General features: G+C 53.0%; 3 protein-coding genes across 8 annotated transcripts in view; 2 read left to right on the top strand and 1 right to left on the bottom strand.

Annotated features, from left to right (window-relative positions):
• CUNH7orf50 (chromosome unknown C7orf50 homolog) overlaps positions 1-25,194 on the bottom strand; it is a 101,364-nt gene that overhangs the window by 33,866 nt on the left and 42,304 nt on the right. The gene's annotated exons all lie outside the window — the stretch shown is intronic.
• Positions 1,082-5,128, top strand: Gpr146 (G protein-coupled receptor 146). 2 transcript variants are annotated; one of them, XM_028756110.1, is made up of 2 exons: positions 1,082-2,281; positions 3,698-5,128. In XM_028756110.1, exons 1-2 carry the CDS (start codon positions 1,298-1,300, stop codon positions 3,863-3,865), a joined length of 1,152 nt encoding a protein of 383 aa, XP_028611943.1. In that variant the 5' UTR covers positions 1,082-1,297; the 3' UTR covers positions 3,866-5,128. The 2 variants fall into 2 exon arrangements, with proteins under 2 accessions (XP_028611943.1, XP_028611944.1); XM_028756111.1 differs by lacking the exon at positions 3,698-5,128 and adding an exon at positions 2,575-2,773.
• Positions 14,305-24,852, top strand: LOC114611425. 5 transcript variants are annotated; one of them, XM_028756114.1, is made up of 3 exons: positions 14,305-14,406; positions 15,474-15,616; positions 23,164-24,852. In XM_028756114.1, exon 3 carries the CDS (start codon positions 23,184-23,186, stop codon positions 24,153-24,155), a length of 972 nt encoding a protein of 323 aa, XP_028611947.1. In that variant the 5' UTR covers positions 14,305-14,406; positions 15,474-15,616; positions 23,164-23,183; the 3' UTR covers positions 24,156-24,852. The 5 variants fall into 5 exon arrangements, with proteins under 5 accessions (XP_028611947.1, XP_028611951.1, XP_028611949.1 ...); XM_028756118.1 differs by lacking the exon at positions 14,305-14,406 and adding an exon at positions 19,210-19,218 and having other exon boundaries at positions 15,441-15,605; XM_028756116.1 differs by lacking the exons at positions 14,305-14,406; positions 15,474-15,616 and adding exons at positions 20,876-21,160; positions 21,307-21,489.

Genomic DNA, 25,194 nt, shown 5'->3' with positions numbered 1-25,194 from the left:
GAATGAAGGCTGCCCCGGAACAGACTGGAGAGGAGGACTCCTCTTCCCACACAGACCTTGCTGCCGGCCTGTGCATCTCTGGTGGCAGAAGGACCCTCCACTCACTGCCGTGACCCACACTGCTGTGTACAGGCAGTACACTCCTAGTTGGCTGTCTAGAGCAAGTGGCAGAGCCCTTAGTCCCAGTGGGGGCCAAGGCAGCAGGACCAGCGCCAACACCAGCAGCTTGGCTTCCTCGCTTTGTTCCTGCACTCTGGGAAACAGGAATGTTCGCTTCCAGTGTGTCTGCTCGGGATGCAGTTTCTGTTTTGATTTTGTGGGCCGGAGGTCTGGTTGGGCCAAAGCATAGTTTGAATGTAAAGATCCCCACTAAAGAGCTGGGTGTCCCTGAAGGGCAGGTGAAGAGGGATTCTCTATAGATCTACTTGCCAAACTCACACTCACTCACATCAAGACTGACTGGACAGACTGCAACCCAGGCTCTGTGCTGCCCTGAGGGTCAGTGACCCTGGGGGAGGAAAGGAATGCCTGGGCTCACCCAGGCCTCCCACACCTCCCAGCATTGCCCGGGAACCCAGCAAGCTTTAAGAGTAACTTCAAAGGGCCAGCCCATCTGCGGGAAATGGTGTGGGCACAATGCAGCGCCCGTGCTCAGCGCCAGCCTGCGTCACCCTCAGAGGTGCCTGTGCCCCTCACACCTCCAGGCAGGAGCTCTTCAGGACCCGCTTTTGGAGGCCCCAGGTGCACAACATCCATACCTCACATTTGCTTACACATGTGCTTGTTCTGGCACACCTGTTCCTGTGTGACGCACACACACACACACACACACACACCCCTTCATGTCCCCCTTGGCACCGGGCAGGTGTGTGTCCATGTCCTACTAGATGACAGGCTATACTTATGTCTTCTACACAAGAAGAAGGGGGAAGGGGGCAGCCTGGCACTGCTGAGTGGTTTGAGGTTCTGTGGGTTCTGTCCCCAAAGAGTCCCCTAACCAGTGCCAAAAGGCAACAGTAGCTCTGCTCATGGTGTCGTTGTGGCACAGGAAGGCACAGGCAACACACGTCTAACGGTTTCTGCAAAGGCCTCTCTGGTGGGTCACCTGGGATTCTGGTTTCCTTCCTAAACAGTCCAGGAGTCTCACCATGGCTATGAATGGCTCCAGCAGCCTGGCCTGGAGCCTCCTCTTGGCAGACACACATGTGCTGCAGAGGCAGGTACACACGTGCACAGGAGAAAGGTGACTAACTCTGTCTCTTCTCTCAACAGAGCTGCGAAGCTGGGCTGAGCTGCCATGTGGAGCTGTGGTCCAGTCAACAGCACAGCGTGGGGTGAGGAGCCGCTGTGCCGGAACCTGCGCCTGGGGCTGTGGGTCCTCTCGCTGCTCTACCTGGGGGCAGGTGTCCCTGTGGGCTTAGGCTACAATGCTCTTCTGGTGCTGGCCAACCTGGCCAGCAAGAACACCATGACCATGCCTGATGTGTACTTTGTGAACATGGCCGTGGCAGGGCTGGTGCTCACGGCACTGGCGCCTGCGTACCTGCTGGGCCCTGCCCACTCCAGGTGGGCCCTGTGGAGCCTCAGCAGTGAGGCCCACGTGACACTGCTCATCCTGTTCAACGTGGCTTCCCTGGTGACCATGTACTCCACTGCACTGCTGAGCCTTGACTACTACATTGAGCGAGCCCTGCCACGCACCTACATGGCCAGTGTGTACAACACCCGGCACGTGTGCGGCTTCGTCTGGGGCGGCGCCGTGCTTACCAGCTTTTCCTCCTTGCTGTTCTACATCTGCAGTCACGTGTCTTCTAGGCTCGCTGAGTGTGCGCGGATGCAGAACACGGAGGCAGCGGATGCCATCCTCGTGCTCATTGGCTATGTGGTGCCAGGCCTGGCTGTGCTGTATGCCCTGGCACTCATCTTGAGGATAGGGAAGGAAGAAACGCCCCTGGACCAGGACACCAGCAGGCTGGACCCCTCGGTGCATAGGCTGCTGGTAGCCACCGTGTGCACACAGTTTGGCCTCTGGACACCTTACTACCTGAGCCTGGGGCACACGGTGCTGACGTCACGGGGGAGGACCATGGAGGGGCATTATCTGGGCATCCTACAGGTTGCTAAGGACCTGGCCAAATTCTTGGCCTTCTCAAGCAGTTCCGTGACACCGCTGCTCTACCGTTACATCAACAAAGCCTTCCCCAGCAAGCTCCGGCGGCTGGTGAGGAAGGTGCACTGTGGGCGCCGCCACTGCTCCCCCGACCCCGCGGGGATACAGCAGGTGATGGCACAGGCGTAGCTCACCCTCCCTGGGCTGACATCCTAGTAGAGGGCCTGACCATGAGGAACACTGAAACTCAACTGGACACATAGCACTTTGTCCCCTAAGCACATGGTGCTCCCAACCCAGGAGACACGCAGAAGCCAGAGTAGCACAGGGAGCGGGGCATTTCTCTTGACTTGCTGTGTTTTCCCCTAAAAGGCCAATCTTGGTCTTAAGCTGCACTGTGGAAAACAGAGGTGCCTTGTGTGAACAGGCTGTTTCTAACTAACCTTCCCACCTTCCCCCTCAAGGTGTGTGCCTTTCTCCCAAGGACATCTTCAAGGTCAGTGTCCTCAAAAGCAGGCTGACCTTCAGCCTCCCTGGTATTTGGGCTTTCTAAATGAAGCAATGAAATCTAAAGCCAGTATTTATACTTCATATTGACAAGATACTTGATTCTATTATTATTTTTTTTAATAAAAGTGTTAGAAAGAGACCTAGTATTAAGAAGAAGACACCTGAGGGGAGCGTGGCTGTCACTGATCCCAGTGTTACACCTTGAGGACAGGACAGTGTCTGACAGGGACAGCTGTGGAGCCCTGGCCCCACACGTACCTGGCATCTCTCCTCTACTGAAAGACGATCTTGGTAGAGGCCTGTCTTTCCAGAGCTTCAGCATGTGCATATAAATGGAAGGAAAAAGGTGTTCTCTCAGTGCCAGAGGTCTTCCAGAGACCTGGATGTGGTAAAGTGTTAGCCAGGCATGGGAGGGAAAGGCAGGATGGTATGAGACCAGGCGCTCCAAGATGACCAGGGACTGGCATTGAGGAGAGGGCCCTGCGTGGACAGTTTCACACAGCTGTGGGGTGGTACATAATGAGGCTCACCTCCCACAACTGTGGGGTCCAGGCCTCACCCATTCGCCTCTGGGGCCATTTACCATCCCTGTGTTTGGTAATCATCTACTCTATCATGGGCAAGAAAAGAATCCCCACCACCTGCATACTCTAGGTTACATGGCAAGCCTACAAGTCCCTGCTCCCCAGTTTTAAAGCTCTTCATGTGACCATCTAACCACCCTGTCTCTAGAGAAGGCGGGTGTGTGATCCATATTTAGTGGCCTTCCTGCATGGCCCCATGGCTGATCCTGGCTGCCTGCCGCTCTGAGTCAGTAACTTCAGTTTTATTTATTCTATGCAAACTACATCTCCTAGGATGGTGACTGCTCCAGTTAATTTGCCTTAAGGAGAATTAGGGAGAAACATGAGGCCTTCAGCCCTAGCTGTGATCTACTGGGGATGCTCTGTGGGTCTCAGTTCATGAATAATCCAAAGGGCTGGGTTAGACAGGCATCTTCAGAGTTGCTTATGGCTGTGGAATTTAGTTTTGCAGACTTTAAAGTGGCAAGCCTGACTTTCCCTACCATTCCCCCAGGTGCAGAGCTCGGAGGCTCACGGCTGCCAGGCTTCCCGTCCTGCTGGCCACATGGAATACCTTAATGTTGCTGAGGAAACAGGAACCCTCACCATGAAGGTTCTAGCTCGGCCTGGCCTGCAGGCCGACTGTAGTTCTCCTATGGGTGAGAGCAAGTCCAGGAACTAAGGTCACGGCAAGCAACAGGCAGCCTAAGCTCTGTGCGCCACAGAGGAAACAGGCTTCAGGGGGCAGGGCTGTTTATGATGTCAGGGTCCCAGTTTAACAGTCTCTGCCCTAAGGACTATTTTACACCCTTTGCTCCAGGCAGAGGTCCAGGGGAGGGACAGACCCCAGGTGTGTATGGGGGGGGGGTTTCTATGCCCTGGAATCATCCACCCCAGTCACCCCAAGCAAGGTGGGGAGAGGCCCAAATCGTGTTCCTTTGTTGCAGTTTCTCAGTGGCCTTAGGTACAAACTGGCCAGGTTCGAGGGGACCCTTGAGGGACTGGAAGCCAGGACCAGGACCATGTAACTGGCATCAACTGTATAGCCACTTGTCCTGCAGGGATAATTCAGTAGAGTCCCAGATGCCTACTGGGTCTCTCTGGTGGAGCCACACACGGCCAGGGTAGTGGCCATCTGCAGAGCTGACCCTTTCGCTGTAGAGACCTCTGGAACGATGCACCCTCCCACCTGGGGCCCCATTCCCACCACCTGCCTCCCTCTTGCCCCAGCTTTCCATCACAACCACCCCAGCTCACCAGTCACTGGTGCTGGGACAGCTGCTGTCTCTGATCCTGTGCTAAGGTCATCATGTGTCTCCAGTGTCTGCTTCCCAGTCCTGCCCTGCACCTTGCAATCTCCCAAAGTAGGAAAGAACCTAAACAACACAGGAAGAGGTTACTGCAATGGGGTGTGTGTGTGTATGTGTATACGCGTGCCACTCGGTGACACTTTCTTGCATGAGTTTAAGACTCCAGGCAAGACACACACTTCCTAAGGCGTGTTAATTTGGCTGTTGACACTTTGTGATGGTTTTAATTTACAATGAATGCTCGTATTTTCATTAACTCATAAGAAAGCTTGCTGTGTGTCATTATTCAGGATTCCAGAAAGTGACCTTCTTCTTGGGTTTCCTTCACAATGCCACATGACATGACATAGGAAACCAGGCCCACTGCTCACTGGGGCAGTTATACCCAGGAACCAACAGACACCTGTTCTGTCAGAGAAAGCATTCAGTGAAGGTCAGACCAGAGCGAACTTATGACGCTAGACTGTGTCGGTTCTTGGCTCTAAGCCTGTGGGAAGATGTGGGTATTCTCACTCCTTTCCTGTGGGATCCGCCCCAGTGGCTGGATCCATTTGCTGAAATTCTGTGAATGTGAAAAAGAAACTACTGATGAGATTCACACTTCTGAAGACTATTAAATTATTTAACACTCATCACCCTGTTTCTCTTGATGTTTTCTTTAAAATAGTGGGGGAGGGGTAGGAACCAGGGCTTTGCACCGGCACCTACTACTAAGCAACAGTCCAATGTCTCATTTCCTAAACTGTGTGCTTCTAAGATGCGTGTTTTGTATCAGGGGCCAACAAAGCAAAGTCCCTTAAAACTGGTTGAATTTTGGCTGTCTATGCAGCTCAGTGGTGGAGTGCTTACCTGGCACACACAAAGCCCCAGGCTTGGTCTCCAGCACCCACATGACCCTGGTGTGGTGGTACATGCTTACAAACCCATTATCTGGGAGGGGAGGAGGGCAAGAGCGTCTTTGGCGAGGAGTCTGAGTCTGAGCCCAGTTGCAGGAGACCTTGCCTCAAGGTCTTCAGGGCTTTGGAGGTGGCTAAGGGACTGAAAACATTGGCTCTAAACCAAGTATGGTGGAGCACACCTATAATCCCAGCACTTGAGAGGCAGAGGCAGGCGGGTCTTTATGAGTTTGAGGCCAGCCAGGTCTACAAAGTGAGTTCCAGGACAGCCAGGGCTACACAGAAACCTTGTCCCCCCAAAACCAACAACACTGGCTGTTCTTCCTGAGGACTTGGGTTCAATCCCCTGTACCCACAAAGCAGCTCACAGCAATCTACATCTCCGGTTCCAGGGGCTCTAACACCCTGTTCTGGCCCCCATGGGTATCCACATATACAAACAACAACACAAATCTTTCTTTAAAAGATTGTTTCCACTCATACTATAAATCTCAGCTTTTTCTTTTTTTTGTTTACTCTATAGTTTGTCTACAGAATTACATTAAGCTGGCAAACCAAGAGCCGCTCAGATGTCATGTGCCCTGTGGCTGCAGGCCTTATAGGTGACAAAGGGAACTTAAGAGCTGTCACTCAGCTAGCCATAGATTATCAAGGGAAAGGCTACAGCTGTGTACCATTCTACTTTTCCCCAAAATGTCACCTATCTTTAGGGACAGGCTGAGAGGCTCCTGCACATGTGGGAGGGTCTGTCCCAGCAGCAGCTGACCCTACTCTGCACACAGTGCTGGGAAATAAGTGAACAAGTAAGAACCTGGGTGTGAGACAGTCCCGGTGCCATCAGTAATGAGCTCACAGTCTGGAGTCTGCTGTGAGCTTGCCTGGTTTTGCTGAATGCATGTGTGAATGACCATGCAATTGGGGGTGTGCTTTTCCTGGGATTCTTATGGTGCAGTTGGCTTTGGCAAAACCAAGAGCTGAGGTCAGGAGTGTCCAAATCCCCATGGATCCAACTTATCTTGAGGCACAGCCACTGAGGAGTATCTCCATGATCGTCTCTATGTTTGGCACACCAGGGTAGTGCAAGGACTGGACTGCTCCCACAGCTGGGTTTCCTGGCCTTCCTACACTGTTAAGATGTACAACTGGCAGGGTCCCTGAAAGATGCACCAAAACCCTCAGCAAGCTGAGATACTCCTGCTGCCACAAGACCAAGGCAGATAGCCTCCGGTGATACCTAGCATGCCCGACGGCTGGCAGGAGGGACAGGACCAGCAGTCCACAGGGAGCTTTCTAAGGTGGGAACTCAAGCAGAGGTTACCCTAAGCCATCACATGCACTTCAGGCCTAGAGTGAAGGCAACGTCAACCATATTCCCAGACTTAGCCACTCTTTTCTTCTGGGCTGCATGTTAGGCTCCCGGGGTTTCTTTCCAACCCTAATCTGAGATAAATCATAGCTATGCCTCCGGGCTTCTTTTTAGAGGAGGGCTGGATGAGCCAGGCTCCTGCCACTCAGCTCCCCTAGGTGGCCCACAGTGAGGGAGCCAAAGTGTTCCTAGCTGATGTGTCAGGCCACAGCTAGGAAAAGGGAAGGATTTAAAACCTATCACTGCTGAAAAGTTACACTCACTCTGTGTCCTGACCACCCACTCCCTGCTTCCCCCACCCTCCTATTTCCAGGTCTTCCTCCGTGCACGTGTGCCTGTGTGTGTATAATATGCATTGTGTGAACAGTCACGAACAGTCACCTGGACACCCAACAGCCTGCCTCCCTAGGCCAGGAAAAGAGGCATTATCTTTGGGGCCTTGAGGAACTAACTTTCCTTCCTTCCTTCCTTCCTTCCTTCCCTCCCTCCCTCCCTCCCTCCCTCCCTCCCTCCCTCCCTCCCTCCCTCTCTTTCTCTCTCTCTCTCTCTCTTTCTGTTTTTCGAGACAGGGTTTCTCTGTGTAGCCCTCGGTGTCCTGAAACTCATTCTGTAGACCAGCCCGGCCTCGCCTGCCTCTGCCTCCCAAGTGCTGGGATTAAAGGCATGCGCCACCACAGCCAGGATCGAGGAACTTTCTAGAATGATGGAAATGGTCTCTCAATGGGCCACTGGATATATGGCTGCATACACCTGTCAGAATTCATCAGCCAGGAACCTGGAGAACCTGTCAACTGGGTCATGTATGTACTGGCCCTCAGTGTCTCCTGAGGAGAGGACAAGGATGGCCAGCCCCTCATGAACCTGGGAGACACATACAGAATGCTGTAAAGTGAGAAGTGCTGTCGCTGTCACGCTATGAACAGAAGAGCCTGTCTTAGGACTTCCCTGGGTTTGTGTTTCAGAGCTCCACCCAGTGGCCATTAACGGACTTTCCGTCAGTGACTTCAAACCCCCACAGGCAGCACAGGCCAGGGACAGGTGGCCAGGAGCCAGGAGAGGGCAAGTTAGGCAATCGCTATTAGCTTGCCAAGCCCAAGGTCCTCCCACAGTAGATAATGTGGGCCCGGCTAAGCATCCTGTGCAATCCCACTGATGTCCGCCATCTCCGTCACAGGATAGATTTACATGGAGAAATGCCCTGACCTCCAGAGCTTCTGAGCATTAAGTTGGGCTCCTACACAACTTATCCTAGTCTGTCTTTGCCACACCATGGCTAAGCTGAGGGACAATGGGTCTGGGAGACAGCAGGGCTCTCAGAGGGATGGAGGCCCTGTCACTGGCCATTCCTTCCCTCTGCTGTAGAGAACACTTGCAGCCAGGGCTGCTCTCCTGTAGCCGTCTTGCTCTCAAGTCACAATCAAGCCCTTGGCACCCGAGCCAGCAGGGGCAAAGACCCCACATGCTCCGGTGGTGAGGCAGGGCTGGTCTGTGTGCAGGCCCACCGATGGACTGCTAAATACCATGTGGGGCTCTCAAGCCACACCTGCTGTGGCAGACACTGCAGTGGATGTGGGGGACATGGGCAAGGCCCTGTCATATAGCACTCCCACTGCAGGGGCTTATGAGACTGGGGACATAGGCTTCCCTCTCCAGGCTCCAATGGCTTCTTCTCTTTTTTTTGTAAAGGCTAGCACCACCATGCCTCCACAGCCTGTATGCATTTCCCTAACAACTAATGAGCCACCTATATCTTTTTTTTTTAAAGATTTATTTATTTTATGTATGTGAGTACACTGTCACTCTCTTGAGACACATCAGAAGAGGGCATTAGATCCCATTACAGATGGTTGTGAGCCACCATGTGCTGGGAGTTGAACTCAGGACCTCTGGAAGAGCAGTCAGTGCTCTTAACTGCTGAGCCATCTCTCCAGCCCATCTTTTTTTTAAAAAAGATTTATTTATTTTATGTATGTGAGGACACTGTCGCTGTCCTCAGACACACCAGAAGATGGCATCGGATCCCATTACAGATGGTTGTGAGCCACCACATAGTTGTTGGGAATTGAACTCAGGACCTCTGGAAGGGCAGTTATACTCTTAACCACTGAGCCATCTCTCCAGCCCACTCCAATGGCTTCTTGGGAAGAGTCTGTCTTGTGAACCTGGCACTATGTCAGGTGTCCTTAGATTCTCCTTCACTGTGCCTTCAGGAAAGCCCGAGGGTACTGGCTCTACTCAGTGAGTCTAGATTGTTTAGCTATGTGTTCCCGAGTCCTGTGTCTGAGGTAGAGGCAGCTGGGAGAATGGGGATCTTCTCAGGTCTCAGGGATTCCCGACACACTCTTGGTCAGCCGCACCTACAGGCTCAGGTCTGAAAGTCCTGTAGACAATTACAGGATTCAGGCTCTCTGTGGCTACAGGAAACTCTGCCTTGATAATACCAAGTCCAATGTGACTATTTATATATCAACTTGGTAGGACTCAGAATCACCTATGAGACAAACTTCACACATCAGTCAAAAATGTTCTAGATTGGGTTAACTGAAGCAGGACCCTCCCTGCATGTGGGCAACTCCACAGGCTAGCATCCCAGATCAGAAAAAGAAGAAAGCAAACTAAGAAAATAACAATGCTCCCTAAGAAAATCACAATGTTCACCTCTCTCTGATTCCTGACCGTAGAGACGGTGTGACTGGCAGCCTCCTGTGCATGCCTCCGCCTTCCCTGCCATGGTGGACTGTATCCCCTCAAGCCAGGAGTCCCAAATCAAGCCTTCTTCCCTTACGTTGCTTCCTGTTAGATGCTAGGACACAGCAGTAGCTGATGCCCACACAGCACTGGGGAGGCTGGGCTGCAACTACACACGCTCACAATGCAGGCACAAAGGCACACAAACACACAGCCCCACGGTAGACACAACTCTGCACAGACACAGCTCAGGATCGTGCATGCTTGGGCTCCCATCACGGCCTCATCTGAGATTCCTTGTAGCTGACTCTACATGGCTGGTACAGCCAAGTGTCAGTCTCTCAGCCACAGCTAGGAAGGGAGGTGGAGAGTGGAAGCATGACATAGTACCCCCAAGTCCTTTCACTAAAAGGGAGGCGGTGGCGAAGGGCGGTATGCTGGTTAGGGTTACCATTGCTGTCATGAAACACCATGACCAAAAGCGAGTTGGGAAGGAAAAGGTTTGTTTGCCTTACACTTCCACAGCGCTCAGTGTTCATCACTGAAGAAGTCAGGGCAAGAACTCAAATGGAACAGGAGCCTGGAGCTGATACAGAGGCCATGGAGGGGTGCTGCTTATTGGCTTGCTCAGCCTGCTTTATATAAAACCCAAGACCACCCCCCCGCAGTGGGCTGGGGCCTCTCCAGCCAATCACTAACTAAGGAAATGCTGTACAGGCTTACTCACAGCCCAGTCCTATGGAGGCATTTTCTCAACTGGTGTCCCCTTCTGACTTAGCGTGTGTAAAACTGACATAAAATTAGTTAGCACAGATGGAATGGTAAGATGGGCCTGCCTTCCCTTGGATCTGAGTGCCTGGCCCAAGGCTCCAAGCTAAACAAAACAAATGGCTGTTGGTAAAGCACTTGCCTTGCGAACACAAGGATCTGAGTCCGGGATGCAGAAATAAAAATACCAGGTGTGGTAAAGAGCACGTGTCTGCACAATGATGGGGTTATGGAGAGAGTTAGACCCTGGGGCGCACTGACCAACCAGCCTGGCCTAATTGGTGAGAGGCCAGCTTGGGAAACTCTGGTCTCAAAACAAATAAATAAAATTCAAATTGAGTGGTGGTGCACACCTTTAATCCCAGCACTCAGGAGGCAGAGGCAGGTGAATCTCTGAGTTCTAGGCCATCCTGGTTGACAGAGCAAGTTCCAGTGCAGCCAGGGCTATACAGAAATCCTCTTTCAAAAAACAAACAAAAAACAAAAAACAAAAAAATTCAAAATCAGATAAACAAAAACAGTTGCTGGGATATGGCTCAGGTGGCAGAGGGCCTCCCTGTTGTGCATAAAGCCAGAAATTCTAACCCCAGATGGCATAAACCAGGTGTGGTGGTACACACCTATAACCCAAGCACTGGGCAGTAGAGGCAGGATGATTGGGAGTTGAAGGTTACAGAGAGCCAGATGCCACCCTCAAGGAAGGGCCTGCAGCTGTCACTACACTGTCAGCCAGGTGATCAGTTGGTATTGTATTGGGGACACAACACAATGTAGGCAGCACTCCCCTGGGGATCCTTGGCAGGTTCAGTCTACACCACCTAGTAGGAAAGCCACAGTAGCCTAGAGCAGACCCCAGGCCCAGCCTGCACAGACTCACTGACTGCTCCAGGTAGACAGATCACAGAATAGCTTGTGCCCCTAAATGTGCATGCTCAGGATAAAAAAGCCTGGTAGGCAGTGTGCCGATAACAGTGCCACTGTAAGTGAGGAAAGATGCCAGACTGAGAGCTGAGACACCAGACAGACGACCAGGAGGTGAGCCAGAGAGAAGCCAAGCCCAACACAGTGAGGACAGATGTCCCACAACAGAAAAGGACCAGGTACAGAGACCTGTGCCACCCAGCATTAGGCAAGACCAGATCCACACTGGCCTTTCAATCCCTGGTCCCAATTCCAGGACCTGGCTTCCCTCTCCTGATTTTCTGTAGCCCTCATCATGGAAAAGGTTTTGTAAAGGTCTTTCTGTGAACCTGTCCTCCTGACCCTTGGGCTGCCACATTGGAAGACCAAAGTCATTGGTTCTTACCATAGCTGGCATGACACAGTATGGCAAGATGATTCTCCACCCCCTAGATCACATACTGAGTTCCTTCCATAGGCCCCCAGATGCCAATGCCCCATAACCACCACCTTTCCAAACTGCAGGCTCACAGAGTAAGGCACTGGGGAAAGGCCAAAGGGTCTCCTAGAGCTGTTTCCTAAGACACATGTGTTGGCCACCGTCACTCTGCAGACTTTCAGGGAAAAGTGCCGGCTGTGTTCTGGAGACGCTCATAAAGCAGCTCAGACACATGGTATCCTTGCCAATCTCTGTATAGAGAGGATCAGAAAAGTCATCACTGCTGATGCACTAAGAAATGACACCGAGAAGCCCTGTCTGCTTTCTGTCCCTGGGGTTTGTCTCTTCTGAAGTGGAATCATAGGTACATGGCATTTTGTGTCCAGCTTCTCCCACTGTGGTGTCTTGAGGGCCACCCATACTGCTGTGTGTCAGAGCTTCTGTGGTCTTCGTGCTGAATGATGTCTGCTGGACAGATGCATGGGTGTGTTCTTCCAGCTGCTTCCACCACCTGGCTGTGTGAATGGCCAGCTATGGGTCTTTGTGGGAAGGAGGGCCATCCTGTGAGCCTCCCCTCCCCCCAGCTTCCAGTGCAGCTGTGCAGACAGAGAAGCCTAGGGACACCTTGCTGCCCAGATCATCTGTGGCCTGTGGCCAGGTGATCACAGCACAAATGACATCAAGTGTATTCTTGCTGGGTGTGGTGGCACAACACCTTGAATTCCAGCACTAAGGAAGCAGAGACAAACTCACTCTGAGTTTGAGGCCAGCCTGGTCTACATGGTGAGCTCCAGGTTAGGCAGGGCTACATACTGAGACCCTGTCTCAAAAACAAAAACCCAACCAACTAAACAGAAAACAAGGTACATCCTTAAGAGGGGACAGGGAGGAAGACAGCTACCTATGACGGGTACTTCATAGGCTAAGGTGGCTACCTATGACGGGTACTTCATAGGCTAAGGTGGCTACCTATGATGGGCACATTATAGGCTCAGCCGGGGAAATGATAAACGGGAGGGGAAGGCCATGATGGAGTCAGCCAAAGCCTCCCAGCTGGTGAAGAACCACATTATGGCAGGGGGCAGAGGGGGAAGGAAGCCACGCCCACCCTCTGTTCCTTCTCTCCCTATGCAAAACTCCCCTCCTTCCCGCCTACCATAGACTCTGCTCTTGGTGTTGGGGGCTCCTGGTGGAGCAGGACTCTGGACTGTGCAGGTCCTGAGCACAGCAGCACAAGCACACAGTCTGAGGGCCACATCTTCCTGTAATCTCATGGCAGTATGAGCATACAATCTGAGGCCACATCTTGCTGCATTCTAAATTCTGAATTCCCACGGCAGCATGTGCACGCAACCCGGTGCCACATCCTTCTGGATGCTTGCAGCAGCATGAGCATGCAGCCCTGGGCCGTGTCTTCCTCAATTCTGAATTCCCACGGCAGCATGTGCACGCAATCCGAGGGCCACATCCTTCTGGATGCTTGCAGCAGCATGAGCATGCAATCTAGGGACATCTCCCTGAATTTCTTTACCAGGTCAGAGCAAAGGTTCAGACTAGCACTTTAGGGCGGACGGCACACGTTCAGGCAATCACAAGCTTAGGCAAGGGTCATAAACTGAAGAAGGGCTGTGACATCAAGGAAGTGGTCACTGAACTAGAATGGAAGTCTGCCTGGGAGGTGGTTCATGGCTGGGGCCCTGCAACACCCATGAGAACCAGAGTTTACCCAACACCACCCAGGGGAGCTCCCATTGACTCCTTTGTTATATTTTAGGGATACCAGCTCAACCACAAGCCGACCTGAGCTCGGGGGCTATCACTGCTCATTTCCCAGAAGGACACTGAGGCCTGGAGATGGGGTGTCTAACCCCAAAGATGACACAGCAGTGAATGCAGAGGGAGGAGCCACAGCCGCTCTGTCTAGGCACACACACACACACACACACACACACACACACACACACGAGCCAGGGTTGTCCCACGCATTGTGTCAGCCTAAGGACAAGCATGGGTCAGAAGGGAAGCATCAGGACCTGAGGACATGCAGGGCCACACCAAGGTGCAGAGGCTTGGGGTATGCGTCTGTGCACTGACTGCAGCCAGCTCTGTAGTCCCCTTGGGTTCTAGTGCCTGAGCTGTTGAGGCTGGGGCGGCTGGCCACTACCTCATTTCAGCTGGAGCTGAGCTGCACAGCCTCTAGTCTCATGCCTGTCCCCGGGGGCTTCTCCTTTTGGGCCCAAAGCTGCTGCTAGGCACCTCTCTGTGACAAGCAGAAGATGGCTCTGGAAGAAGACTGATAACATGGGGTTGTCCTGTCACCAGGGGACAGGGTGTACGACACACAGAGGGCACAGCGGTGGGCCTCAGAGAAGGCTGTATTTCTCTTACCAGCAGACAAATGGAATTTGAAACAGAGGGGGTTGTCAGCCCCAGAGTCCCCATCCTACGTGTGTGCCTGCCTGTACAGTGTACAGTCCCCAGGAGAAGGCCCAGGCACTCACGCTGTGGGACAAAGCCCAAGTGAGGCAAAGGAGGCTGGATGGTGAGCCCACAGGTCACATCCTGTCATGGAAACCTGATACGAAAGGGGTACTGAGATGGGCCAGAGGTCTCGCAGGGACTAGTCTCTCCAGTGATACAATAGGGTTTTGCAGAACTGTCAAAGGCCATTAGGAAGGTCACAACCAGTGGCCTCACTGAGAATTGTAGTCAAATACGGAAGTACCAGAGGTGGCCCCAAGACAAAGCAGAAGAGTGGCCCTCTGAGGCCCCACTGGCCTTAAAGTCCAAGAGCTGAATGCTACCATACTGAACTCACGGCCAGGAAGGGGACACACAGGAAGCTGGCATAGAGATGTGAGTTGACAAACTGCATTCATCACACGCCAGGTTGGGAGGGGGAAAGGGAGGGGTAGTGACTGTCCTAGAGGAGACAGCCACTGGGATGAGGCCTGAGCCATTAGGGCCTCCTCAGACTTCTCTCCCATTAGATTCTTCCTCTCTGGGGAAGCACCTGGCATTCAGGGCTGAAAATGCACTCAGGAGTCCAGGTCCCCAGTTAATGGCTTTATAGCCCCACCCTACCCCACCCCCACCCCTGCCCCTTGAGTCAGACAGCAGTGGGCCACACAGGAACTACCCAGAGGCCCCAGGCACAGCTTTGGGATGGCTCTCCTACAGCACTCAGGAGGCTGAAGAAACCGCCAAAGACCAGTACCACAGGGCAGCTTTGGGCCGATGCCACGTGAACAGCCTGCAACACTGCAAACGTAGGCACACACGGGGATGAGAGTGTAGGATGGGAGTGAGGTAAATCTCACTACATTGTGAGATTTTAAGTGTATCCAAGATCATTTACCTCCATCTACCTGGGGCTCTCTCTTCAGAACTTGTGCCCAGCTCAGGATTCCTCCCAGCCAGCATCATGGCGTCCTGGGCAAGGCCTGGTGGAGACAACACAAGCAGATGTGCCTCCTGGCACCACATCCAGGCATAGCCCCATGCCATGCAACCCCAAGACGAGCTCTAGCCATTGGTGTGCAGGGCAGTACGGGGTGCCAGCTATCACCTGCCATCCAGACTGTAGTGTCCACTGTCCTGAGTCACCCTGTGTCAGAGACCCTCATCCATATGGCAAGGCTCCAGGCACTGGTCTGCACTCGTTGGGAGGACTTTTTCCTGCTGGGTGGGGCTTCAGCTCCTATTTTAGGTTACAAATGTCTTTGCCTTCTGGGAGGGACCTTCTGTGAGTGGCCAGCACACTTCTGCAAGAAAGCTCTGGAAACCCTCAGACTCACACACGTCACTCTTCCACCTCAGACATAGGCCCATTTGAATTCTTCTAGGTCACATGGTCTAACCATAGCCACTTAAACACGGTGTGTGGTTTGGGTGACTCCAGGCCAAATCCTGTTTTTCCTTAGAAACTGTGGGCGTCTGTGCCAGCCTGTCTTTGGAAAGTGTAGAGCAATGGAGGAAAGGCTGGATGAACAGAGAGCATGCCCCAGCCTCAAGGCAGCCCCCCAGCGCTGACGGAGCTTTGTGTGGACCCCAGGGCCTGGCACAGGTGAGCACTGTTTTTATGTCTTGGGGAGGTAGCGGCCCTGCTCACCCAGCTTGTCCTCCTGCCTCTGACTGATCAGAGAATACACCCAGGGGCTATTTAAAGATGTAGGAAGTTTGTGCAAACCAATTTCTTTATGGTGCAGGTCAGTTCCATTAAGTTAAAAAAAAAAATCTAGCCTTTGGTATGGTGATACAGCTTCTTCCTGAAGGGTCCAGGAGTGGTCAGACAGTACAGCTAATGCCAGCATGGCTGTCAGGTTAACTGCTCTGGGAGGACTCCAGCTCTGGGGATGGGTGTGGGGCATAAAGAGAGGCTGGTGTGGCAGAACATAAAGAATCAGCTATACTGGGCACATCTGGAATGTGTGTTTGCATGGAGCATGAGACCTGGAAACAGGGAACTCTTGGCTTGACTGAGCAGCATGAGGCGGGGCCTGGATGGCGTTAGTGGGCAAGGGCTGGAGAGAGCCTTTGGAAACTGGGGCAATCGGGCTGAACACCTCTGCACAAGGTGGGCCTTGTACTCAGGTGTGATGCTCTCGACGTGAGTCCCTGTGGCCAAGGCGAGGAGAGCCTCGGAGGCCTTGCCAAGTGCATTCAGCTCTCTTGCTAAGACAGCCTGAAGATTATCCCAGTGGTGCTTAGCAGACCCAAACCGGAACCCTGAAGGGGAAACGGGCCTCATAACCTCCCAGCAGATGTATGTGAGCACCACTGCAGTGCTGACGGCTCACTGGGCCACCAGAGACAAACGTCACCTTCTGAAAGAGTGACGAGACGACAGGAAGTCGAGACGCGAAGCCTTTGGCTCTTCAGGGAAGTTGCTCTGGTCAAGCACTCCACTGCTCTCCTATCCCCTCTCCCGGAGCCCACCTATTTGCCTCTGGTTGGCCAGAGACCTTCCTCCTGCCCATACCCAGCTCAGGCAGGGTGCCATCAAACAGCAGCCAAAAGAGGCAGGAAGACCTGTAGCTGGAAGAAGGACCAGCAGGGAGGTGCCATGGAGGGCAGGCCGCAGAGAACTCATCAGGATTTACTGCCAAAAGCCTTTGCCACCGCAGCACAGGCCAGACTGCTTTGCTACCCCCTGTTGCCACCGCAGCTGGGGTACCACATATTGCAGATCGAGAACAGAAAAAGATCATTTGCCCCACCACCACCACCACACACACACTATATGAAGGCTGTGCACATCCTCACAGAACCACAGTGAATGAATCAAGACTACAGAAAGAGTCAGGACTACGGAAAGCCAGGAAATGGCAAACACCTCTCCTGGTGATCTCAGCTCTGCCCTCCCCCCCAGGTAGCTCAGCACAGGATAGGTCAAACTCTTGCTTGTCTGTCTCAGGTGAGTCCTGCTTTGGAGGAAATTCTCAGATCACTCACTCTAGTTCTGCTACTGAGTCTCAGGACAGCTGAGGGCCTCAGGTGGCACATGACACCTGGTGACAGGGATGGTCAGCTCCAGTGCTCAGGGTCCATACCAGCAGCCCTGACTTCAGGGTGAGCTTGTACCTCAGCACTCCCCAAGCTCAGCCTTGTGGGAAAGGTGCCACACACAGCCATGCATAAGCCAGAAGGGTGGCAAACGTGGTCTGGGTCCCACCCTCTGTGGGTTCACCCTCCACTCTCATCTTCAGTGCCCATCAAGGACGCTGGGAACACTCAGGCCTTAAACAATCACAGAGTCCCCCAGTTAACATGCTGCCAGGGAAGGAAGTGTGCTAAAGGAAAGACGACGGCCGAGGGGTGCTAGGAGGCCTAGTTCCTTGATCTACTTCTGCTTCTTACCCACAGGCCCACAGAGCAACCACTCTGCAGGAAGCAGGAAGCCCGTGTGAGGCCAGGCAGGTCTGCCCGGTTAGGCCACTGGTCACCGGACTAGAGTGCCGGCCTGGCCCACAGCACACGGGGACCGGGAGGAATGCCGAAGCTCCTAGAGACCAGTTGTACATGTTCACGTGTATACAGTTTTTGTTGGTGTGTGCCCATACGTGTACCTGTTTGTAAAGACGTATCTAGGTATGTGTCTATGTATACATGCATGTGAATGTATGTCTGCCTGTTCATGTGCCTGGTGTGCACACATCTGCATGGCAGGGTGTGCCTGGTATGTGCATGGTTTCGATTCTGTGTATACCTATGTACGTGCACATATACACTTGTGTGTTGGTATTTGCCCGGTTATACATACATGTACATACATGTTTGCATGTTCATGTGCCTGGCATGTGTACACATGCACACACATACATGAGACAAAAGGCACATGCATCTTATCTGGAAATTTCAAGAAAAACAAACAAGAGACTGCTCTTATCCTTAATGAAGGTAACTTTTCTCAGTTCCTAAAAAAACAGAAACAGACAGCCTTGGGACCAAAAGGACAAACAGGACAGTCAGGCAGGCCCCTGCTGCCCACTGTGACAGTCGGTGAGTCCTGTACTGCCTTTCCAGATCCCTGGGCTGGGGGTCAGAGGCTGGCAGCCCCTGGTTGGCCCTGCATACTACCGTACTGTCAGCCCAAGCTCCCCTCCAAGGTTATACCTCTGTGCAGGGTCGGCCAGGGGCCGGAGCAGGACATCAGGTCATGTGAGGCAGACAGGATGACTCACAGTGGGTCTGTCCCAGTCTACAGGACAGGAGATTGGAATGGAAACACTAACAGAGCCGAGGCCAGAGGCGTTAGAATGGCTGAGTCCTGCCAACAGGACAGACAGCTGGGGGGATGGAGCGGGGTGAGGCCTGCGGGGTGGAGCACAGCAGGTCAGACACAGGAACCGTCCGTCTCTCAGGGCAACTTTGGTTTTCTGTGCACCAGCTCTGGACTTAGTTTCTCAATCCACTCTCCACTTCTGACATCTCCTATGCCATGTCTGCAGGCTTCCCATGCCCTGGGCTGACAGTCCATGGAGCATCACAGCAAACCTGTGGTCCCTCAAGACTCAGTCTGAGACTGAGGCAGCCATGGAGGTGGTGGGAGCCAGGAAACCCTCCTAGTGCGCAGAGGCCACTGTGCCTGCTGTACCACACACATGTAAGGGCACTCATGCCACCTGTGGACCACACAGTAGCATCTCACGCATTTATTTCTGCATTTCACGCAGTCATCTCTGCATTAAAACAATTTTTGAACCCTTGCTGGAAAGATCTGTAAAGTAAGTGTGGCTGAAAAGGCTCTCCAGGAGCATGGCGCCCGTGTGGGAAGGGCTTGGGACGCTCTCCTGTGGCCTTTAAAAATGCCCTGGGCTGTGCTCGCCCTCCTCTCTCCACCTAAGCAGTGCTGGGTGAGGGGCTCACTTCCAGGAACCATTCTGAAGGGCTATTTACAGAGTGGTGGCCAAGAGCCTCTGTAGGAACACAGCATTCTCAGACGCTAGCCTAGGGAGCTCCCAAGGGACACGCAAGTGACCTTGGCGGCCCTTCTTCAGGGTCAGGAGGCCCCAGGTTCTCAGCCTGCAATGCATCCATGGAGTGTCTGTCTCTCTTCTGTGGCGTTCTCGTTCTAGGTTTTGTTTTGTTTGTTTTTTCAAGACAGGGTTTCTCTGTATAGCCCTGGCTGTCCTGGAGCGTTCTAGGATTTTTAAGAAGCCGGATTGGGTTGTGGTAGGAGAAAAGGATGGTCCAGACACCCCAGAAAACGGGTGACCTCATGTGATCCTGGAGCTAGCCATGCCACTTTCAGATATGTGACCCCCCCCAAAAAAAAGTGTTTTGCATGGAAGAGCGGAGAGCAGCTGTGTAAGAGCCGCTGTCTAACACTGTGTACACTTGTTAGTGACAAGACACATGGTGCCAGGGAGGTACACACCTCCTGGGCACAAGAAAGCAAGACCTGAGGGTTCTACACAGAGACCTACCATGTGCTAATCTGGACATGTAAAAGTGCAGGAGATAAAACAGACACATGGCTGCCGGGGCTGGGGGTCAAGGGCGGTCACTGACGGAGCTGTGTCAGAGCTGTGACCAGAGTCTAGGGAGTGCCTGTCAAGAAGAATACGTGTCCTTTTTACAGATGCAGATTCTTTAAACAGACTTGGGGAAGAGCTTCAAGTTCTCAGCCAGTTCTCTAGGCTCAGGGCTCAGTGGTACCAACTCCCAGGCTGACCCAGGCAAACTGACTCGGGCTGTCCTACTGTGCATATGAACTGCGATGGAAGTGCACTGTCAGACAGACATACTCCAGAGGACTAGTGCATAGTATTACCAATGGGAGAACACTGGGAGCCAAGCTCAGGCTGGCTTCCCTATGCAGCCCGCTGCCTCCCTCCCCTCTCTCCATCCCACTTGGGGTGAACTGTGAAGGAAGGGGAGTTGAGGAACTGTCCAGGCTGCAGAGAAACCCAGGACACAGGGTGCCAGGAGCAGGCTGGGTAGTGAAGGGTGGATTGTGGAAGGTGTGGCAGTAGAGGGCTTCAGTGGGTCTGTCAGGTAGAAGATGCTGGTAAAGGGGCCAGTTGGCCCTGGGGTGCTTGCTAGGACTGAAAACACGTGACCCTGGGCTCTCAAGAGTGGCTGGGCCTCCAAACCTCAACAGAGACAGGATGGCAGATGGTAGTAAGCATTAAGGTGTACCAGGATGTGATGTCACAGAAAGCTCTTGGCTGCTCCTTCCCTAGCTGGCCTCAGCAGGACAGGACTGGAGGGAGACAAACTCATCTTGTCTGCATGAGTTTCCTCCTACTCTTAGGGACAAAAGCACAGGGTGGCACTTCTGTGAACCCCTCGACTTGGGCAGGCTGGGTACAGGGAGCAGAGCCCCCCAGCATGGCTGTGCAGCACCAGTGTCCGCCTCTCAGGAGTCAACCGTTTCTTCTCACGTTCCCAACTGGGAAGGGGCACTGGGACCCAGCACATGGTCAGATCTGAGATCTGAGAACTGAGGGCATGAAGGCCCTGTGTGAGCCCAGATGGCGCCAGGAGGTGCCCTGGCTAGAGCACTTAGGGCCTGAGCAAGGTCCCTCCACCCTGGCTGGCAGCCTGCAGCCTTCCTTCTTCCCTGTGGATGAAATCAGTCTGTGGAAAGGAGCGAGCTCAAGCAGAGCCAGAGCTTACAGCAGCAAGTCAGAGAGCGCCTGGTGATCAATGCCCACAGACAGTCCTCAGCAGCACAGGCTCTGCACACACGGGACACGGAGTGGCTGCAGACGTGTATCAGATGCCTGCTTGGCAGCTCTCCTTCCTGACACTGGTCAGAGATCACAAGATGACTTCCCATTCCACCTGACAAGATAGACTTGAAACTGCTTCCTCCCGGGCCGGCCATGGCTCTTCATTTCCACGCTGCTGGCTCCTTAAGCACTGGCAGCTGGAAGCCGTCACGGCCAGTGGTGTGTCTTTTCAGACTGAAGAGAAGACAGGATGAGGAGTCCGCAGGCCCACAGATAGTAGCAAGGGCTGGCTGGATGGCGGCGGTAGCAGAGGCACTGTAAACATCTGAGCACACCTCAGACGCATCAGAGTCAACCTTCTTGCTACTTGGGACACCCAGAGAGAACTGTCCTCTGGGTCTGAAGATTGACAGAGTGAACAGGATGGCAAGGTACAGTGCATGACCTGCTGACTGTGGCGGGTCCTAAAGTCTAGAACCCAAGAGGCCTGTGAACAGACAGGGCTAGCCTGGACTCCTGAATCTAGAATAGTGTGCATTGTGAAATGCTGAAATTTTAGTTAAAAATTTTTTTATAGGGGCTACAGAGAGGATTTGGTGGCTTAAGAGTACTGGCTGCTCTTTTAGAGGACCCTGGTTCAATTCCCAGCACCCACTTGGTGGCTCACAACCATCTGTAACTTAAGTCCCTGGGGATCTGACACCCTCTTCTGACATCAGCGGGCACCAACCACTCATACAGGATACAGGCATCCACACAGGTAAAACAACCACATGCCTAAGAGAAAAGTAACAAGAATTCAAAATTAAATGATAAAAAATTATAAAAGCAAAGAACTTGATTTTAAAACCAAAGAAATGGTTAGGAGTGCTTGTTGCTTTTACAGAGAACCTGAATAAGCCCAGTTCCAGGGAATCACACATCCCCCACCCCACCCCACCCCACCCCACCCCACCACCGCTCCCCTCTGCCTTCTCAGGCACACGCACGCACACCCACACATGGACACGGCATGGAGCGTTCCCAGCTCTGTGCTCTCCTGCTACCAAGTCATGCTGGGAAAAGACCCCTTGCCCATCCCCCCCCTCTGCCACAGGGCTCTTCCCTGCCCATTCCCCTTCTCCTGTCTCATCTCTGTCCAGTCGGGAACCTGTCTGCAAGTGAAGCAGGCCCTCCCTCCATGTTTTCTACATGTGACAGCTGTTGTGGCCTTTGGTGTTTGTTACTGTAGAGAAACGCAGAATATACAATCAGAGTGGGTAGGCACGGTGGCGAGCAGCAGGCAGAACCACAAGCATGAAACGGAGAGGCAGAGGGTGAGGGAGGCTCTATACCCTCAAAGTGAGCCCTCAGTGGCACACTTCCACCAGCCATGCCACAACTGCTGAATATCTGCAAACAGCAGCACCAACTAGGAAGCCGGTATTCAGATGCCTGACCCCAGAGGGGACACCTCATTCAAACCACCACATGGAACCTCAGTCTGAGTACAGCAGGTTCATCATGCCACACTGTAGTCACACTGTACACACCAGCCAGCCCAGGCCAACATATGCACGCACCCCCACCCGCACACACCACGCAGACATGTGGACTCTCTTTGGAGCAAACAAAAGGCTGGCTTTGGAGCTAGATCAGCCTTCAGGAGCCCCATTAAAATTATGGCTCCACTTTTATCACCCTCAATTTCCTTTGAATAAACAGCAACACTATTTCCTGGTCTCCACTACTATTTCGTTAAATTTTAAAGGGAGGAAGGGGCCATTTGTATGGAAACAAGATTATTTCATTTACCAAAGATGGCCTGGCAGAGCACTGGGGCTGTCAGTATCTTTATTTAAAGCCCTTCCCAGGAATTTACTGCTACTATGTCATTTCTGGCCAATAGGGCGGGAGGTCTGGCCACCCCAGGGAGCTCCCACAACATCTCAGCCTCCAAAATACGCCACCCCAGTTTCTAGAATAAGGTCTCTACAAAGGTCAAAACTGGCCGGAATCTTCTAGAATGTCTCAGAATCTCAAACGCAAAGTCCTGCCTGTCCCCAGCAATGGCAGTAAGTGTTGGTGACTCAGTGCTGGAGACCCTACAACCCTGTTCCTGGGAAATTGCCATCTGAGCCCTTCATGGGAGACAGACCACTGCCAAGAATCATGCTCAAAGGCCACCGTCAGCTACTGAGCAGCACTGGGGTTCTTACGGGTCGTGACGGTGCCTGGGCTTTCTTTCGTCTCATCCTGAACCTTTTAAGCCCAGGCCTGTTGGAGACACCTGAACCTGAGCCCTTACTCTTGATGCCAAGACTGTGCCCAGATATCCTTCCTCCATCACACAGAGGCTGGCGCTAGGCATCCCTGGGAAACCCTGTCTCTATGTAGCACATGTGCCCCTCCCTGGACCAGCCACGTGGCCACACAGCTTTTGCTTCTGTTGCAGGTTTGAGAGCTCTCCTGAAGATGGACCGTCACAACATGTCCTGGGTCCGCTACCCGAGCCGTGTGTCCCTGGCTGTGGAAGATGTCATTGCAGCACAGAGCGTCATTTCCAGGTGCATGCATGTGTACATAGCAGTGTGTGTCCCACTGAGCCTAGGGATAGGGCTCTTCAGTCTGAGCGTGTTCATCCGGGACCGTACTAGGCTGGGGGTGTTGGACAGGCTCCTTGCGGGCCTCACAGCCACTAGCATCTTGGTGACTCTACTGTCCCTCAATGCTGCTGGCCGACCTGACTACCTGCCCACGACAAACCTGGGCTGTGGAGTACTCTCATTCTTCTCCAATGCCTGCTACTTCATGGCCCAGTATCTGCAGGGAGCCATGCTTCTCCTATCCTTTCTGCCGGGATCGCCCTGCTGCCGGCTCTTGGCAAAGCCTGTGGCAAGCCTAGCTGCCATCGGGGGCTGTGCTGTCTGTAGCTCCCTCATCGTGGTGTCCTTGCTAGGCACATTTGGGGAGCTGCACACAACCACCTTGTGCCAGGCAGATCCGCTGACTGCATGGCCTGAATACGAGATTGTCAAGTTCAGCCTGGGCTTTGCACTTGCCCTGAGCTTCCAGATGGTTCTCTTCCTTCTGTATGCTACACAGCCAGTCTGGCGAGTGGCTCCTGCTCAAAGGGACACAGCCTCTGGACACTGGGTGGTACTGGCCATAGCTCTCAACATGTTTGCCTGTAGACTCTTCTTCAATGCGGTCCTCCTACATCGGGCCCAGCTGAAGCTGTGGAAGGATGTGGGCTCCCCCAGAGATGAGCTACTCATGAACCTCGCAGAGCTGGCCCTGTCTGGAGAGAGCTGTGTCAATGTGGTGGTCATCCTCTTCCTCCACACACCATGCAGGCTCAGGTTGCTTGGCCTCCTTGAGCACCTTACACAAAGATGCAGGCAGAGGCTGGACAATGGCATGTCCTTGAACAGAGTAGGGGGCTAGACAAGGCCTGCCTGCTGGCACAGGCCACATCCCTTGCTAGTGTTCAGGAGAGACTGCCTTCCCAGGGAGCTTGAGCAGGGTTCATAGGTTTTGGATGCTTAGCTTGCCTATATTCAACTCAACCTATGCAAGACAAGACAGTTTCTCTTCCCACACCATCAGTCATACCATGAGGGACACAGTGACATGGGCTAGCCAAAGACCATGGGTCTGCTGGAGGGTGTCCTGACTACGATGGTTGCCACCTTCTATGCAACAGTCCCGTCTGATGACACAAAGAGGAAGGCACTGTGGAAATAAACGCGGCTCCTGACGCCGGGACTGCGGCCACATCACCACACCAGGCTGCTCACTCACTCACAGCTCTGTTACGTTCTGGGGCTGTGCAGTTGTTGCCAGCTAGCTTTCAACTGTTGGAGAATTTGGGCAATGGAATTCCTGCCAGAAACGTCCGTTATGTTTGTCTTTTAAAAGTCTGCCATCACTGCGGCTGGAGAGATGGCTCAGACTCATCAGTCAACCTTCCTGCTACTTGGGACAGCCAGAGTGCACAGTGCTCTTGCAGAGGCCCTGTGTCAAGTTCCTAGCATCTACATTAGGTGGCTAACAACTGCCTGTAACTTCAATTCCAGGGGATCCAATGCTTTCTCCCACAGACACCTGCACTCATAAGCATATACCACTGCCTTCTCTCTCAGACACACATAGTTTAAAACAATACAAATAAATTTTTTAAAAATCTGTCATAATCCCTGGCGTGTTGAGACTATCACCCATAAGTGGAAGGTCACAAAAACAGCTGGCTTCTACCCAGTGACAATGGTGTCACAGTAGCTGCTGAGAGCTCCACTTATGTCCCATGTTGGAAGCCTGGTCACCAGTGGGGTAGCGTTAGGGATCTTTAAGAGGGGAGGCCACATAGAGATGATCACATAGCCCTCCGTGGCCTCTTTCAGGCTTTCTCCATCAACATGGGATCTCCTACGTTGAGCGTGCTCTCACCTCCAGCCCAGCCACGCCATAATCCCATCAGCTCTTC

The sequence above is a fragment of the Grammomys surdaster genome, unplaced genomic scaffold, assembly GCF_004785775.1.
Source record: "Grammomys surdaster isolate TR1022 unplaced genomic scaffold, NIH_TR_1.0 126109, whole genome shotgun sequence".
Taxonomy (NCBI): domain Eukaryota; kingdom Metazoa; phylum Chordata; class Mammalia; order Rodentia; family Muridae; genus Grammomys; species Grammomys surdaster.
Note: the sequence above shows the minus strand (reverse complement) of the source record. Positions and strands in the feature narration are given on the sequence as shown.

Excerpts from the sequence above, each read along its gene's own strand:
- Gpr146 (XM_028756110.1), top strand. The coding sequence starts at position 1,298 with ATGTGGAGCTGTGGTCCAGTCAACAGCACAGCGTGGGGTGAGGAGCCG. Across the intron at positions 2,282-3,697 it reads ACCCCGCGGGGATACAGCAG|GTGCAGAGCTCGGAGGCTCA; the intron begins GTGATGGCACAG and ends CCATTCCCCCAG.
- LOC114611425 (XM_028756118.1), top strand. The coding sequence starts at position 15,536 with ATGAACAGAGAGCATGCCCCAGCCTCAAGGCAGCCCCCCAGCGCTGAC.